The sequence below is a fragment of the Phacochoerus africanus genome, chromosome 8 (genome assembly GCF_016906955.1).
Source record: "Phacochoerus africanus isolate WHEZ1 chromosome 8, ROS_Pafr_v1, whole genome shotgun sequence".
NCBI lineage: Eukaryota > Metazoa > Chordata > Mammalia > Artiodactyla > Suidae > Phacochoerus > Phacochoerus africanus.
The window spans coordinates 152,397,634-152,415,766 of NC_062551.1; the positions used below are offsets into that span (position 1 = coordinate 152,397,634).

An 18,133-nucleotide genomic window follows, 5' to 3' on the forward strand; every position below is an offset into this window, starting at 1 on the left:
GGGATTCTAACACCTACCTCATAAGGTAAAATCAGATAATGTATGAAAAAATATACAACATAGTGCCTGACATAATATTGCCAAACTGTATTATATATTATCATTATCTTTACTATAAAGCAGGATCACTAAATAACTGTCTTTATTACTGATGCACATTTCTATTCTGCATTTTCATCTGACTAGTCACTCTCGCCATTTGGACAGATGTCAGAATTATCTTTTGTTGACTAAGTTCCTATTAAAAAAAAGCAGGCTGACTGATATTATGGAATTGTACAAGCTATTAAATCAATAAGACAGTTGCTTTAGGAAGATACAAACTGTTCTATAAACCAAAAAGGACCATTTAATCCAACTGAGTTGGCCAATTCCATAGTCCTAAGTAGCTGCATTAAAGATTGTATGTTCCTTTAACAGCTGGGAAGTTCTGCTTATATGTACCTGCCGCCTGGATAAATCTAAACATAAGAAAAGCAATTTTGGAGTTCCCACTGTGGTGTGGTGGGTTAAAATATCGACGGCAGTGGCTTGGGTTGCTGCAGAGGTGTGGGTTCGATCCCTAGCCAGGTGCACTGTGGGTTAGAGGATCTAGTGTTGCTGCAGCAGCGGCTCAGATTCAAGCCCTGGCCTGGGATCTTCCATATGCTGTGAGTGTGGACATTGAAAAAAAAGAAGAAAGAAAATCAAAGCAATTTTGTTGATGAGATGGAAATACAGAAAAAGTACATGTAGTTTTACTAGTTACAGCAATGAGGATACAGAAGTGGTATGTGGAGAGACAGAAAAACTGAATGGCATACAAATATGTCCATAGAGCATGAAGAAACAAAAATACTTTGTTTAAATAGGTATGTTTCTGAAAAAAATCAATTTTGAATCAGAATTCAGTGGGCTCTTTTGTTGGTCCCCAATTCTCTTTCCAAAGCAGGTAAGCCTCAGCGAATTAACTGTTCTTTGGGGAAGATCTCAAAAGCTATGACCCACTCCCACTCCCCCCAATGCGCTTGGTAGCATGTGCACACATGCAGCCTTTCATGTGTGACTTCAGGGTTTACAGCCCTCCTGTAGCTCACTCGTGGGTCGCCTCTAGAGAATAAGAGTTCTTAGACAAGGAGATCTGAGTTTCTAGGATTTTGTTTTCATTTTTGATTGATCTTCAGTTTAGGAGCTCTAACACTTTACATTCTCCCCTTTCTCTCTCCCTAACCATCCAACGCTCTCACTGAAGTTGCTAATTACTTAAAAACAAACATGTTCATGTTCCAAGGGACCGTACTATTTAAAGGAACTCCACACCGGATTTTTTTGCAAAGTGAACAATATCATGTGTTTTACAAATTTGGGCGTTCTTAACGCCAGCTTTTCTTAACGCAAGCAGCATACATGGCATCTGCTGACTTGCTTCTGTTTAACTGAACACAGAAGAAAAATTAGATACACAATACCTATGATGTTCAAAAACCTTAACTCCTTTGAGCTCTCAGCTATGTGAGGTTATGGAAAGCGGGCAAAGATCTTCAAGATTGCCTTCTGGACAGACAAGCATCTATTTTTGGCAAGGTCCCCAGAGCATCTACTACAAAAGCATATGATATATCTTGAGGAGTATGTAGTCTAAAGTTTATTAATACACCCAAGTCTCTTTAAAAAGGGTATGCGACTGTCTTACAGCAATGGCTTGAACTGTGGCCAGGTAGAGAATGGCAAGATCATCCAGGTCCTGAGACAGTTTCAATCCGGTGACCTGAAGGGATGAAGCAAAGAAAAGATGGAGGTGGCTGAAGGAGCCTCCATGGTTAGAGATCATTCCCGTGAAACACGTTCAGATGTGTTTTCTTGCTGAAACAAGTTCATATGCAAATCTCCTTTTTGTGAGCCAAACGTGAAGTGACTACTAAATTGTTTAATCTCCAGACCTGGGAAAAACTCTCCCTTCTTTTCCCAAAGAAAATGCCTTGCTTTGGATTACACAAAAAACAAAACAAATACGATACGAAGAATGTGTTTGAAATTTCTTAGCATGGAAGTAAATAACTTTCTTCTTTTAAAACGATGTTCTTTTATTAAAAACACCGATTTTCTCTGGCTTATGGAAATTAACACGTAGCCGTGGCATTCTCGTAAAAGATGGTCTTATTCTGCTACTGTCAGAATTCAGCGTAACAGCATTCAGAGGGTATTCAGAGTAAAATAACATGTCTCCTATAAATGTTATACCTACTAGGGAATAATTTAGAATCTGTGGTTTGCAAGGGAATCCCATTAAAGTCAATCGGAACCACATGCTTATATGGAGTACGTCCATTTCTGAGAGATTCCACAACGTAACAGGATGCTGGATTTGGGTAGTTTCAAGAATTGTTCACAGGCTCATTTTCACGTCTCCCACTCATGAAGGTGTTCTCTTGGGACACTTCTAGAGGGTGAAGACTGCTGGGATCTTCAAACCTAGTCTGAAGTCTGTGGGCATCAACGCCAGAGTTCACTTTAAATTTTCATTACAGGAGTACCCGTCGTGGCGCAGTGGTTAACGAATCCGACTAGGAACCATGAGGTTGCGGGTTCGGTCCCTGCCCTTGCTCAGTGGGTTAACGATCCGGCGTTGCCGTGAGCTGTGGTGTAGGTTGCAGACGCAGCTCGGATCCCGCGTTGCTGTGGCTCTGGCGTAGGCCGGTGGCTACAGCTCCGATTCAACCCCTAGCCTGGGAACCTCCATATGCCGCAGGAGCGGCCCAAGGAATGGCAAAAAGACAAAAAAGACAAAAGACTAAATAAATAAATAAATAAATAAATTTTCATTACAAAATCAGTTCAAGTAACATACTTTTTCTCAGTACCTGCAGTATGCATAGTCCTGAGTTCAACAAGGTGGCGACATGAAGCCTGTGTTGAGACAGGAGAGCCTAGCGGTCTGCCCAGGCCCCTGTCCATCACTCCAGCCCCATTAATTATTCTCTCTAGATCCCACTGCCAGCTGGGATTAAGGGGCCACCTGGGCCTGTTACAGGGCACAGATACCAGACACTTGGGAGTACTTCCCTGACTTTTCTCTCCCTTTTCGTATTTATTTTTTTATTTAGGGCAGCACCTGCTGTATATGGAAATTTCCAGGCTAGAGGTTGAATCGGAGCTACAGCTGCCAGCTTATGCCACAGCCACAGCAACGCTGAATCCCAGCCACGTCTGCAACCTACACCACGGCTCAGGCAATGCCGGATCCTTAACCCACTGAGTGAGGCCAGGGATTGAACCTGCATCCTCATGGAGCCTAGTCAGGTTTTGTTAACTGCTGAGCCATGAAAGGAACTGCCTCCCTTCCTGTATTTAATCAGTAATCAAGTTGTATACATTTGAGCTCACAAATCAATCAATCTTTCTTTCCTTCCTTCTTTCTTTCTTTCTTTCTTTTTTTTGGCTGCACCTGTAGCACACAGAAGTTCCTGGGCTAGGAATCAAACCCGAGCCATAGCAGTGACAATACCAACTCCTTAACCACTAGGCCACCAGGTAACTCCTTCCAAATTTTTTTTGAACCTTTCGCCTCTTTTCCTCCTCACTGTCACTCACTTCCTTCATCCAGGCCTTCACTATATCCTTTCTGATGGCTGAAACAGCCCCTGAACAAAGCTCCCTGTTTCTAATGGTGCTTGCTCCTCTCTACAAGGGAGCCAGTGCTTATTCTCAAATGCAAATTTGATCAATGTGAACAGTTCTCCCTGTTGGCCTCCTTCTGCAGCGGAAACGCCCTTGCTGTCTTCTGTGCCTGCTTCTTCCTGGGCTCTGCTCTGCTTCCTTCTCCAGGGGATGCTCTGGCCTGTCCTTGCTCAGCAGCCTGTGTTCCGGCTGGTCGGATGACACTCCTAAGCTTGGTGAAGGTGGTATTCCTGAATTCAGTCAACTACTGTTAAGAGGGGTTTTTGAGGCAAGTCCTTAGGCCACGCCATAAGAAAAATGGCTTTGATTTTAACACACAGAAATGTGGAAGATTTGAGAAACCAGAGAGGAACTAGGGCCATGTGTTCCCCGGCCAATAACTCTGTGAAGGAACATCTCTCAGAAGGTTCCCCAGAGACCTCAGTGTACGGTAAGAATGTTGGCACTAGGAGAGCATGAACACCACCTATCACAGAAGTTCATTTCACAGGGCGGCACATGATTTGCCTCAGAGAGAACCCAGAGAACGGAAGCCAGGACCTAGGTGTTCTGACAGACTCTGTGTTACTCGCCATAGAATTCCCCATGCCTGCCCCTGCTCCTGGCACATGGCGACACTAAGTTAACATTTGTGGAATGTGTGAGTTAAGTGACACTTCGATGCTCCGTTTTCCCTTCGCACACCATTCTCTCTCCTAACATCCTATCCTTCTGGGTCAAATGATACAATTATGAAAGGAGAGCATTTATCATCTCAGCCCCTCACAGGCACAGAGGTGGAGGGAGGTATAGTCCCCCACGTCCCAAGAGAGAAAAACACCGGACTGTCACTTTCAGTTGCTCACTCCATGCTCTTCCGCCCTCCTCCAACCTCCAGGCTGCACTTACACATCCTCATCAGAGGAGCGGCTTATATGAGATTGGGATAAAAGTAGTGACCTTGCAGCTTACATGGGATCTTTGAGTGAATCAGGAAAAAAAAAGGTGCCCCACACCCACCCAGGTGGACTAAATGCAAAAGGCATCCCATCTAGAAGAATGAATTAGAAAAAGGAGCAGAGTGGACAGGATTCCAGCCCTGCCCTAACCCCCCGCCCCCAACACCCTGTGTGAGCAACCAGCCCCAGGGCATGCAGTGGTGCTGCGTCAAGATTACTAGTCCAAGAGGCTCTCTTTCTCTCTCCATTTCTCTCTCTCCCTTCCTCCCCCTGCCTCCCCGTCCCTCCCTTTCTCCCTCTCTCTCTTTCTCTCTCCCTCTCTCTCTATCAGAGCCAGTTCAAAAGCTACTTCTGGCTTCCTCTTGCTGATCACACTGATGTGGCCTTGAAGTAGTTGAGATATAAACAAATGTATCAGGAATTTCATTAGCTAAGCTTTCCCTTCTTAGTTATTTAAAGAATTGAAGTGAATATATATGATGGTAAGAAATAAAAGGGCTCAGAAATAGATCTCAAAGGGTTTCTAAAGATTATGAAAGGCAAAAAACAAACAAACAAACAAACAAAAAAACCCAAGATTCCCTGTCCTCAGATTTTCTGGGGTCGTCAGAGCTTGATGGAGTATCCAAGGCTTGGGAAATTGGTTGAATTTCAGGACACAGAGGAGCGAAAAGACGCTCTGCTTGTTCAGTCAATAATGAAGGAGGAGTTGATGGACAGAAAGCCAGGAAACGAGGAGGATAAGAGGAAGGTTTATGGAAAGCCTCTGGAGAGAGGCCAGAGATTGGATGAGAGGCCCGAGATAGTCAGCAGCCTGGAAGAGAAGGAGGGACACATCTCCCCGAAGATATGTGTAGGTTTCAGTATCAGGAATGGAGACTAGCACTTGGAATTTATGAAAACTCACCCGGATATGGGAAATGCATATCAATGTGTTAACACAATTCTGGTAGGCAGAGTCTAAAGATATTCCTCCAAGAGCCTCCCCCTGATTACTCAATCAGGCACTAATCTGGGCTCTGCTGAAAAGGGACTCTGCAGAGGGAACTAGTTATTAGCCAGTTGACTTTAAACTAGGGAGATCATCCTGGATTATCCACTCAGGTCCAATGTAATCATATGAGTTCTTAAACGCAGCAGCAGAAGGCAGAAGAGTTAGTCAAGAGATAGACTAGAAGGGTAAAGGCAGGAGAGATGAGGTGGAAGTGGAAATCAGAGAGCTTCTAAGCATGGGAAGAACCGGAGCTGCCATTGCTGGCTTTGACCATGGAGGAAGGGGCCATGAGCCAGGGAATGTGGGAGGCCTCTCACATCTGAGGATCCCTGGCTGACTGTCAGCCGGGCAACAGGTACTCTGCCCTACAGCTGGCTGGAGTTGAATTTGACCAACAACGTGGTAGCAGATTATTCCCAGTGGTTCTGGTCTTGCGAAAACCAGAGCAGAGAAACTAGTTGAGCCAGCCTGGGCCTCTAACTTATACAACGGTGATAATAAATCTAAGCCTCTAAGCTGGTGGTAGTTTATTACAGCAGCAACAGACAACTGATACACATACAACTGGATAATGGACTGACATTCTTCCTCACAACCTTATTCTATTGATGAACTCTACACCAGGTAACACTAGTCTATTTGTTGTTTCTGAGGTGTACCCAGGTACGCTTCACGCCCTTGCTAGTGCTGCTTCCGATGCACTAAATCTAAGCCTTTTTTTTTTTTTTTTTTTGGGTCTATCTATTTAGGGCCGCACCCGCAGCATATAGAGGTTCCCAGGCTAGGGGTCTAATTGGAGCTATAGCCGCCGGCCTACGTCACAGCCACAGCAACATGGGATCCGAGCTGTGTCTTCGACCTACACCACAGCTCACGGCAACACTGGATCATTAACCCACTGAGCAATGCCAGGGATTGAACCCGCGTCCTCATGGATGCTAGCTGGGTTCGTTAGCCACTGAGCCATGATGGGAACTCCAGAATCTAAGTCATTTTAATATGCAGATATACCAATGTCCCAAGGCTGCTTTGGTCAGCTGTCCAGGCCTCTACTTGCTGTCATCTAACCCTGTCTTGCATTTACTCACCAAAGTGGATCCTATCCTTGGTCTTCTGGCCTTAATTTTTTTCCCATTATTTCTCTCTTGGAGTCTTCCTGGCCACCTCCTACCTGATTCACTCCTCAGTCTTTTATCACTGAGCACTACCTTGGAAGGCCTCCTGTCCACAATCCACACCTTCCCCCTTACCCCCAGTTTTGACATTGAGTATAAATTGGGAAGATAAAAAACAATAAGAAAGAAAAGTCTGATTCTATGGTAGAATGTTTAAAAATCATTAAAATGAGGGAGGAATATTGCGGACATATTGAAAACAGAGCAGAAGGAATTCCAAAAATATAAAGGTCTAAGTTTTTCATTTTTTAATTGTTTTCCTCCCAAAGAATGTCAGTGACCTCAGTTTGAATGCACTGGGTTCTAACACCGCTTCTAGTCTTTTCTTCTCTGAGTAAACTATTTAGACTCTCTGACCCTCAGTTTCTCCATTCTAAATGGAGTAATAATATTATCGTGCAGGGCTATAAGGAACATTGGTGCTGATAAAGCATCTACCATGGTATTTGGTACATGGTCCCTAATAATATAGCACATCATATAAATCATAATACCAGCTGGTAAATTAGCTGCTTCAGTAGCAAAACACATTATCAGAAAACCAGTTAAATGACACTGAGGATAGTAAGCTTTGTTACAGGATTCGATTCTTCATAGGTAAAAATAATACGTAAAAAATGGCTACATTAAACAGCATTAATTCGTAACAAAACCATCAACAGATTCATGTCAAAGAGTCTATGGGTTTCCAAGGCCTAAAAATATGTTGCTTAAAAGCTGCTTAACTGGCTCATGAGCTTCCAGCTCCATCATCCATCTCCCCATCAGAGGAGGCCACAGGGATACAGCCCCTGGCTTTTCCTAAGCTCTTGCGAATACTCATCTGAGTAGCTGACTGCACCACATCTGACTCTGTTTAGCGATGCCCATCTCTAGCTGGGAGTCAGTCCTCTGGGAACTGGCTAAGATCTCATAACGTTTCTTTCCTGACTCTCTCCCAGTTTTCCACAAGCATTTTGCTCCTCGCTTGCTTTGAAGAGCCATTGGAGCAGCATCCAACGTCTCCAGCAGTTTGAGTAGCATATGGCCTTATGTTAGAAATCACAGCTCTTCAAAGAACCAGAAAATAACTTTGTGTTCTGGGCACTGTTGTACTTGCAAAAAGAAGCAGGGAAAACACGTCTCAACCAGCGGTGAAGATGGTGTGTTCTCACGGCTGATATGTCTCTGAGGTAATTTCTTTCTTTGAGTGGGTATTTCAGGACAAGAAATTTTTACAAAACAGTCCCCCCTCAACAAAAAGGTCGTATAAATTTGAGAAGAGAAACTGGTCATTTACACTAGGAGGCAAGGATTCTTTCAAAATTCCCACAGCACTAGCTGTTTTTGTAGGGTACACCAAAGCTGAGTTTCCTACCACTTTGACAAGGAAACTGAGGGCCAAGGACTTCAGTAGAGAGAAGGCTAACCTATACGTCTGTATGAAACTTGGTTCCTGTCATGCCATGCCATATGACTGTTCAGCTTCTCTAGCTGACTATGTCTGGTGACCTCTGTGGCTGGTAAGTCCAGTTGGTCCTGGCACTAGCATGGATGGCTGAGGACGGGTGGCCCAGGATTCAAAGGTCATCTTGCAAACATGCAAGTAAAGGCCATTAAGCAGGAGCTACAGATTCACAAGCAGCTGCTGTGGCTGCCTGTCTTCTACATGAGTCTCTCCATTGGATCCTGACAATGACCCTATAAGGATGCCTGCACTGCTCCTACTTACTGATGAATAGATGGACCTCACCGCTAACCTCAGAGGTCACACAACTGGCACGCTGTCAAGCCAGGATGCAAACACAGGTCTGACTTCAAACTATTTCACTATAGTAAAAGCTATCCAACCAACCATTCAAAATAAAGTCACACAGGTAGACTGTCTAAAACATACAGCCGTTCCTGGTGGGGAGTGTTTCATCTCTCTTTATATGTGACCACAGCAGAGTTCTTTAAAAAATACTGTTTCGTTTTGTTTTTAAATAACATAGAACCACTGGTGTTAAATGTTTTGATACTGGTTGCTATGATCCAAGCCTCTGCTTCTTTCAAACTCATCGGCACAGCCCTTACCTCTCTGGGCCTCCTTTATCGAGCGACAAGGAGAAATATTTCCATAGTGGCTACCTGGTTCAGGCATACTGTTAAGATGCCCACCACCAACTGCCACCTCTTTCCAGCCCAGCGCTGCAGGTCAATCCTGCATCATCAAAAGAGACAGGAAACACCTAGGGACATGGCAGGGAGCCAACTCCTCCCAGAACAAAAGACAATAAATGATTCTATCGAGCCTAATGGAAGGATTCCTGGGTTATGCCCTGTTCCTACTTATGAGGGCAGAAGGGTTTCGAGCCAGGGCAAACCAGGAGTGGTGATTACTTTTGAAATCTGAGTCAGTGAGGGTTGGAAGAAAAATAGAACCATTATAGTGAAGAGGCAGGGTCAGAGCTTACATCCACGAACTGGGGTCAGAGGAAAAGTAGGAGAATGAGCCAGGAGGCTGGTGGTACAAACAGGGAGCAGGGACTGGGTTGCAGAGGGTGGTTTGGTAGGAAACTATGCCTGTTGGGGCTCTGGCATCCTTAGTGCATCCTGTGAAGTCCCAAGGTCTGAGTTAAGGGAGCCTCAGGGGGTGTGCCTCCCAAAAGTCAGGATTCATGTTTTCATTTAAGCTCTGCCATTTCTTGGCATTGTGACCTTGGGTGGGTCACTTTATTCCTCCCTTGACAAGTGAAGACTGAAATAACTGCTTAACCAGAAGGCAATTATTCAGCGCCCATCTTTGACCCAAGCCAAGTTTAAATTCAAAAGCAAATAAGTCATAGCCCCCGCACTCAATTTTTTTTCTAATAACTTTAAAGTATACGTCACATCTTATGACAGCTCTGATCCTATTTTCTTCAGTAAAAATTGTGGTTTTTTACCACCTTCCATGTAGGTTTTAGTTGTCTCTATGATTTCCTTTTTTTTTTTCATTCTACTGCCTTTCCATCTGAACTCATTTTTTTTCCTTTTAACTTTCTGCCCTCTTTCACAGAGATGTACTTAAAAAAAAAATTCCTATTGAATATGCCAATGAGTTTTAAAAAATATTTTGAGTTTCATAGTAAGTAATTTTTTAAGAGGCCTTTCCCTTAAGTGTATTTTTTTTGTATGCAACATGTTTTTCCTAATGGACTCACTTTATTATTTTTTTTACAATTCATTTTAACTAGAGTGTTTTACATATTCAGTGTTTCCCAGCATCCAGGACACATGATTTAATCTCAACCCTACTCACTGTAATGTGGATTTGCCTCTCCAGATTGGTAGCTAGTTGCCAATTCCCGGAGTCTAGCAGTTTTTATTTTGCATAAGCTCTGCTGGCCTGAGGTGGATTGCCACAGCCCAGCTTTCTAGAAGAGACAGCAGACAAACAAAGATACACCCCCCTCCTCCAAATGCCCTGGATTTCCATAGCTCTGCCTCATTCACAGAGTTTGACTCAGGCTCATCAGACTGCAGGGCATCTCCATTCATCCTAGATCAGACTTCCAGCCCCAGTGGCTACTTGGGTTGGCAGTTTTCTACTGTAGGGAACTCAAAGGGAAGATAAGGTCTGGGTTGTAGAGGAGTTCTGGGAAATTAAACTCACTGGCTTCTTCGAAAAAGCAAAACCAAACCAAATCAAAAACTGTAACCACCAGTGACAGAGTAGAGGCTCTGTTTTTAGGCTTAAAGGGACCTTGCCTTTTTAAGCTTAGGAACATGAAGTGGAGAGGCCCTGACTTTTGCAAGGCTGGTGGTTTACTTTGTTCATGTGTTAGATGTTATGTTTATCAAACAAGTTACATTTGATCTTTTAGATTCTGGAAAGTCTTCCCAGATTCTCCCTGGGAACACCAATTCTAGTTTTCCTGGTTGAATGTCACCTTAATTGTCAAAGTCAACATGAGCGTATGCTTTCTTTCGCATCTTCACAGGTATTGTCAGGTGAAGAAGAGAAAGATGGCATCAGAGTTTGCTGCCCAAATGCCACCTAAAGAATACAAAGCCAGACATTTACTGAGCACCTCCTTTGGTCTGGATCGATTATAAAGATCATACTACATAAACACACACATGCATGGACGATATTATCTCCCCCATTTATATGTGAACTTGGGACAGCTAAAGATTCTTTTTTTCTTTTTGTTCCCTCAGCTTAGTATAGGCCTGCACATAGTAGGTGATCTTATTGGCCATTTATTGAATGGATGAATGTCTAACAAGCATAAGAGAAAAGAGGGGAGAGCAAAGCACTGGGAGCACGTGATGCTGCCGAAGCAGAAGAATGGGGAGTGGCCAGGGGTTCTCTGAGAAAATTATTTTTGTTATTATCTAGATAAAATGCTAAATGCACCCTCTTACCAGTTAGACAATGGTATAAGGACCCCAAATCATAAGCATTCACATGCCATGCTCTCCTCCCCTCTTAATACTGCACATACTATGATTCCCTTGGTCCCAGACCCTGTTCCCTCTTTGATTCAGTGTCAATATCACCTCCTCTCTGAAGCTCTTTCCTGACAGCTGAGACCAGGCTGGACCATCATCTTCCCTGCATCTATGGAGCCCCAGACAGTAAGTGGCACCGGAACAGGACATTATAGCCTCACTGCCTGTTTAGATATTCTGGCTACCCCTCCTCCAAAAAAAAAGGAGTATTTGCGAAGGCTAGAACTGTGTCTAGTTACCCTTATATCCCTCACCAACTATAAAATGGTCTGTATTTGTTAAAATATTAATTCATTGATGAACAATGTAATTATAATAAAATGGGAACTTCTTAATTTTCCTGGACATTTTAACTGGCTTTAAACACTAATCATGTAAACGGTAAGAGTTAGTAGCAATCTAATTCATTTAGAATTAGCAAATTGTTCATAGGGTAAATTTTTTTCTAAACCCGCAGATGACCTCCTTATTATCTCCATGATGACTCTCAATTATCCATAAGTGCATCTTAAGCACTTAGTATGTGCCCAGAGAAGTGATTCAGGAGTCCTCCCCCCACAAAATCACACATGATTCTTGCCCTACTGGGATGATCCTGACAACTCTAGCTGCTGCTCTGTATTTTTTTTTTTGTCTTTTTGTCCTTTTTAGGCATATGGAGCATATGGAGGTTTTCGGGCTAGAGGTATAATTGGAGCTGTAGCTGCCGGCCTTCATCATAGCCACAGCAACTCGGGATCCGAGCCACGTCTGCGACCTACACCACAGCTCATGGCAACGCCGGATCCGTAACCCACTGAGCGAGGCCAGAGATCAAACCCGCAACTTCATGGTTCCTAGTCAGATTCATTTCTGCTGCGCCACGATGGGAATTCCTGCTCTGTATTTTTTAAACTGAACATGTTAGCAAGCACTTCTCTCCCTTGAAATATGCTCCATGAATGTAAGAACTGAACTTTACTGCAGCAATTTACTTGGCACAAAGTAGGCACCAAATAAGTATTTCCTGAATAAATACTGCATAAAGCAGGCGTTGTGGGTTCTGGCAAAAGGGTAACATGATAAATAGATTCTGGGTGATTATTTTGATGTTATCCAAAATTGGACTGAGGGAAAGACACTGGGAGGAAATTTTTAGCCCAGAATTTCCTTCTTTCTATCTTATCTAGATCACCTCCTTCTCCTTATCTCATCTTATGAGGTAAGTTCCTGGAATGACCGCTATTTGGAGGTAAGGCTAACCCAAGGACACTTAGGAAGGGAAGTCACTGCTAAGAAACACCAGGTAGTGTTATCAGGTATGTTTATAAAACAATAAACTTTAAAAACTGTAAACATACCAGGATATTTCAATACAAGTGGGCATATGTCCCCACACAATAAGTCCCTGCACTTATATATTATTGAGGATTTTTATGTAGATATGCAACTGTTTTTTTTCCTTAATTTTCCACCTGATTCCTTCATTCACACAGGAAATTCTGGATTCTTTTTTTTCTCTTTCTCTCTTTCCCTCTCTCTGAATTTTTTGACCCCATCCGAAGCATGCATGAATTTCCTGTCATCGATGTGTTTCCATCCACAGCTTTTACCGAACCCACCACATCGACAATGACAGAAGTGTACCCAGGGTGCTGCGAGGGATTCCGGTTAGGTTAGGGCTTTCTTTATATCGATTTATATCGGTTGGTGAGCAGGTACTTATCTGTACTTATTCAAACGAGGCAGACACGCCTCAAAACACCATTGGCTCCTCTGGAATTCCATTCTGTGTTTGTGTTGCCTTTACTGAATCCTGATCATGGCGATTCTTAAGTCTCTGGATGTCAGGGTTGGTTTTGAGAAATAGACATAGGCCAGTGGGAAGCCATGCACATGCCATGCTGGGTGGTGAAGCTGTCACAACAGATGTTGGCAAGAGGAGGACCCCAGGGAAAGGACTTCAGAGCCACCATCATTTTATGATACAACCCTGCTTTGTTTGGGGGGCATTTTATGAACTGGTCACACTCCTTAATTTCTTTAACATTTTAAGTGTCTCCTATATTTGGTCTCAGAGATTTGTCTCCAAATAAGTCCTGCATTTTTGTACTCATACAAAATATGTCCTACCCCAACCTCTGTTTGTACCCAGAGAGTCAGTTATCTGAAAGCACAGCTTTCTAGCTGCATTCTGTAGCCACATGGCCCTCTCTGGACATTCCTCTTCTTCGTCCATGGGCCAAATTGGAGGCCAAACTCATTGTTTGTTGTGTGGGCATGCTTCGTGGACTCCAGAGATATAACTTTTGCTACATCCAATTTTCTTTCCATCATGACTCCCTTTTATTAGAGGAAGCTGATTATGTCAACGAGGTAGTGAAATAAAGATTGGGTCTTTCTGTTGGCCTCATAAAATATTTTAAATAATCTCAATAGAATTCATTACAAAACCAAAGCCTGTCAAGTCTTGATGTTCTTCAAGCCAGCAGGCCTGCTCCACTGTAAGCAGTGCATAAGCCCTGCACTATTCGCAGCCTCCATTCTAAACACCCTGCTTCAACGCACTTCTCACTCTGTGTCTCAACTTCCTGACATCTTGGATTCTAAGTTCATGGCTTTTCCTACTTGCAGTATTTCCTGGCCTCTTGGACCTGAAACTTAGCTCTTTTTCTCTGGGTTTCACCTGCTTCATCCATCCTTGAACACGATGCTTGATGGCTAAACTAAGATACTCTCAACAACCCAATCTCGCTTGGCTATCAAGATGTTATCTGTTAGCTTAGGAGGTTGTGAGCTCTCCCACCAAGGTCATCCTAGTCACTCCAGCCCCACACCTCTGTGCTAGAAGTGACTCCAAAGGTCACTAAGAAAAAAAAAAAAAGGGAGTTCAGCGGAAATGAATCTGACTAGTATCCACAAGGACGCAGGTTCCATCCCTGACCTTGCTCAGTGAGGTAAGGATCTGGCATTGCTATAAGCTGTGGTGTAGGTTGCAGACACAGCTCTGATCCTGATTGCTGTGGCTGTGGTGTAGGCTAGCGGCTATAGCTCCAATTCACCCGCTAGCCTGGGAGCCTCCACATGCTGCGGGTGTGGCCCAAAAAAGACCAAAAAAAAAAAAAAAGTCACTAAGAGCTGAAATAATCCACCAACATAAGTTATTATTTTAATTTACTCTTACCAACATTTATCTGAAATCCTAATAATGTTAGCATGCCCTCTGAACAGCCCTGACTCAGAGCCTAGGCACAGTGTGGCTGTGGCAAGCAAGACCATGGGTGGTAATATCTACTATTTATTTAACTGGTGTCCTGGAGATGCAGATGGAAAACATGACTCTACAAACTGATGTAAATACAAAAATTACACAGGCAGGGGCTCCTGACGTCCAGCCGCTCCGTGGGACAAAGAGGCAGCAGTAGCTACATGTAAGAACGCTTGCTTTTAACGCTCTCAAGATTGGCTCAGAAACAATAAGAACTTTCAGCAGATCATCCTGGAGAGCAGAAAGAACCTTCAGACAGCAATCCATTTGCAAGAAGCCAGTGGGCTGCGGGCCTGCTTTGTTTATTTTTCCTCTTTTCCCTTCTCCTCACTTTGCTTCTTCCAAGCTTTGCAGCCCTTTGGCCCGCCTTCACCTTCAAGCAAGGACTGGCTGTTACTTACCATGCCCTTTAGTGTCAGATCTGCTAAGGGAGACCGGTTACCATGGAAATCTGGCCAAACATGTAAATCCACAGTGAGGAAACCCACAGGCTGAGTCTTCTTAATCAGATCCAGGTGACTGTTCAAATATGCATATACACTCTGGCATCTGCAAGAGAAGTGGATTTTGTTTTTAAAGGGGGGGGGCAGGTAGGGTCAGGGAGCAAATTGTTCTGCAGAAAGAAACCATTTGTACTCCAATATCGGATCCAGAAAGCAGGCAGGGTCCCCAAAGCATCAATAAAGAAACTAACCCCAACTCATAGAAATCAGCAAACCACACTCCCAAATCACACTGTATTCTCACCAAAGATAGAAGGCCCATCCTGGTGGAAGATGGAAAGGTTTGAAATCAGAGAACCAGATCCAAGAATGGCTTTACTCCATAGTAGGTATGTAACCACGAGAAAGTTATTTAAACTTTCTGAGCCACTCTCTTTGCATCTGTAAAAACAGCCATCGTAATCCCTGCCCAACTGACCTCATAGGGTTATTGTGAAGATCAAAGGAGACTATGCAGGTGAAGATACAGTATTTTGCAAACTGTACAATACTGTACATATGCAAAGGATTTTTAAAAATCAGCATTCCTAATTGTAATAATAACATGATGATGCATGGAGGCAGATGTAAGTTCCTAGACTCAGGATATGAGATTGCTAAGGGCAGTGACAGGATGGAGTGAATGCAGTTAGGATCAGGAGTTAGGCAGCCTGATTTCCCATCCAAACCCACCAAGTGACACTGCATTAGTTCTTTCTCTTTTTAAGCCTTAATTTCATCACGTGGAGAATAAGGACACTCAGGGGACCTCTCTCAGCCTTTTCTGCTGAAAGGGAGACAGAGACAACGGGCTTGGGAGTCAAGGCAGTCCTGAGTTCAGATCCTGGTTCTGCCTGTCCTGACTGGGTAACACAGGCCAGTGACTTCACCTCTCTGAACTTCAGTTTTCCCACATGTATGATATCTACAAAATTCTATCTCACTGAGAGAAATTTCACCGCCTGACACAAAGATGAACATTGGTTACCTTTCCCCACTTTAAAAGCAATAATCTCTTGAACAAATAAAAAATAAAGTGGGGAGTTCCCCTCTTGGCACAGGGGAAACGAATCGCCGACTAGGAACCATGAATTCACTCAGTGGGTTAAGGATCCGGTGTTGCCGTGAGCTATGGTGTAGGTCGTAGACACGGCTCAGATCTGACGTTGCTATGCCTCTGGTGTAGGCCAGCAGCTATAAGCCGGCAGCTCCGATAAGACCCCTAGCCTGGGAACCTCCACGTGCTGTGGGGGCAGCCCTAATAAGACAAAAGACAAAAGACAAAAAAAAGTGGGCTGGCACCCCACACCACTTCCCACTGGTGTCCTTGGAACCACAATCTTAAAGGTTACAGAAATGGCTTGGATAATGGTAAAAATAGAAAAGTATGGGAGGTCACTGTCCAAGAGAAGAGAGCTAAGACAGTATTTATTATTCACATTTAAAAATGTTTTAGGGGTACAGCTGAGTGGTTTCTAGTTCGAGTTTTGGGTCACTGTAAAATGTCCCTCTGGATCCCATGAAAGTCCCGAGAGTTTTCTAAGCTAAGTGTAAAGAAAGAAAAAAAGAGAGTAGAGCAGTGGTTTTCAAACTCTTATTCAATAAAAATTTTATGTGGAATTCCACGATAGAAAATATAGGAAAGCAAAAGTGCTCTATGGAAGTGCGTGCGTGCGTGCGTGCGTGCGTGCGTGCGTGTGTGTGTGTGTGTGAGAGAGAGAGAAATGTGTTCTGGGTGGAGGCAAGAGCAGTCCTACCCACCAGGAGCTCTCTTTGGTTCTTGCCATGATCCCTCATTCTCATCTGTGAAAATCTCCTGCTCTGTGTCATATTAGAAGATAAGGCTCTTGTTGGGAAAAGGCTCAGCATCTAGAGTAACATCAACTGCTGCTCCTTGTTCCTCTGGCCTTTTTAACCTGGCCTTCAGCCACAGCCCAGTGAGCTGAGTACCCCTAACGCCCCTTTACAGAGGGGATTCATGAGGAGTGAAGACAGCGAGCAAGTCCAACTTTAAACTCTCTAGGTATGATTCTGAAGCCATGTGCTTTCTGTACCGCTGGTCAGGAATTATGTGTCAAAGCCCCACATTCAAACTCTGAGAATGATTCAATGACAGTGTCAGGAAAGGTTCTTCTGAGCTTCCACAGAAGGTCAGGCCAGAACCACGAATCTGGGGAAAATATGCCTGTACCCTAGTTTTTCTACCGCCCAGCTCTCTCTGATTCTGGCCCAATAGAATCACACGGCCAACGATGGCCATAAGAACATCCTTTCCAGCCAGAAGTCAAGAGTCTGCACTAATTCAAGCAACGTTCCACTTCAGAAGAGCATCACTGCTCTCAGAGTAAAGGGACTTTTTTTTTTTTTTTTTTTTTTAAAGAATCACATGTCTATAAATCTTTTGTCTCCAAAGGAATCTCAGAGCAGTGCATTTGGTTTCAGACATCTGGGTCAATAAGAACCTATCGGCCTAATTACTATTGATTCGTCATTGTCTCATTTACTGTGGGTCTTTGCAAACAGTGAGATTCATTTGGCCTCTACATATATGGTCACTCATGCACTAATGAGATCCCTGGGGGACGAGGCATATGCTTACCCCTTTGACTCCTAACCTTGCAGCTGTATGTTTATTCTTTGAATGCAGCCATTCTCCTGCACACTGTTTCAATTATCCCTTACCATGTGTGCTATCTGAGTCTATCATTCAAAATGAAATGCACTTGGAAAACATTAAAATAACAAATGCACATCATTATTCACATAATTTTAACCTTGCACAGCGCCTTTTTCAGTTCTGACTTTCAGTTTGTATGTTTTATCAATTCTTTCTCAAATGGCGGTCTGCCCTCTTCCTGCTCAGGAATCATACGTTAACTCTTCCAAGTGGATCGGTCTCCTTCTTTCTCATGAACTCCAGATTCATCCTTGCTGTCCTCGTCCCATTGTGCAGAAAGAAAAAAATATTGTGTCAACAATCTCAGAGCCACTTCATGTGTACCAGCTGGGTGACCAGGTACACTGAACCCTGCCAAGCCTAGTTTACTTTTCTGAAATCAGGGTTAATACTTTTACCTTATGGGCTGCTGTGAGGATTAAATAAGGAGGCCCGAGGACTTTAAAAGGATAGGTGATCGGTAAATGGTTCCTTCTTGTTTCCCATCACAGGAAATTCATTTCTA

General features: G+C 43.6%; 1 protein-coding gene across 12 annotated transcripts in view; it reads right to left on the reverse strand.

Moving 5' to 3' along the window:
- FGGY (FGGY carbohydrate kinase domain containing) overlaps window positions 1–18,133 on the reverse strand; it is a 456,020-nt gene that overhangs the window by 106,396 nt on the left and 331,491 nt on the right. For 11 of the 12 annotated variants that reach the window (XM_047788885.1, XM_047788882.1, XM_047788874.1 and 8 more), the window contains 2 exons: window positions 14,871–15,018; window positions 1,673–1,747 (listed from right to left, as the gene is read on the reverse strand). In XM_047788885.1, the coding sequence (XP_047644841.1) occupies window positions 1,673–1,747; window positions 14,871–15,018 (223 nt within the window). The remainder of the gene's footprint in view (window positions 1–1,672; window positions 1,748–14,870; window positions 15,019–18,133) is intronic. The other variant, XM_047788880.1, reaches the window with a different exon arrangement.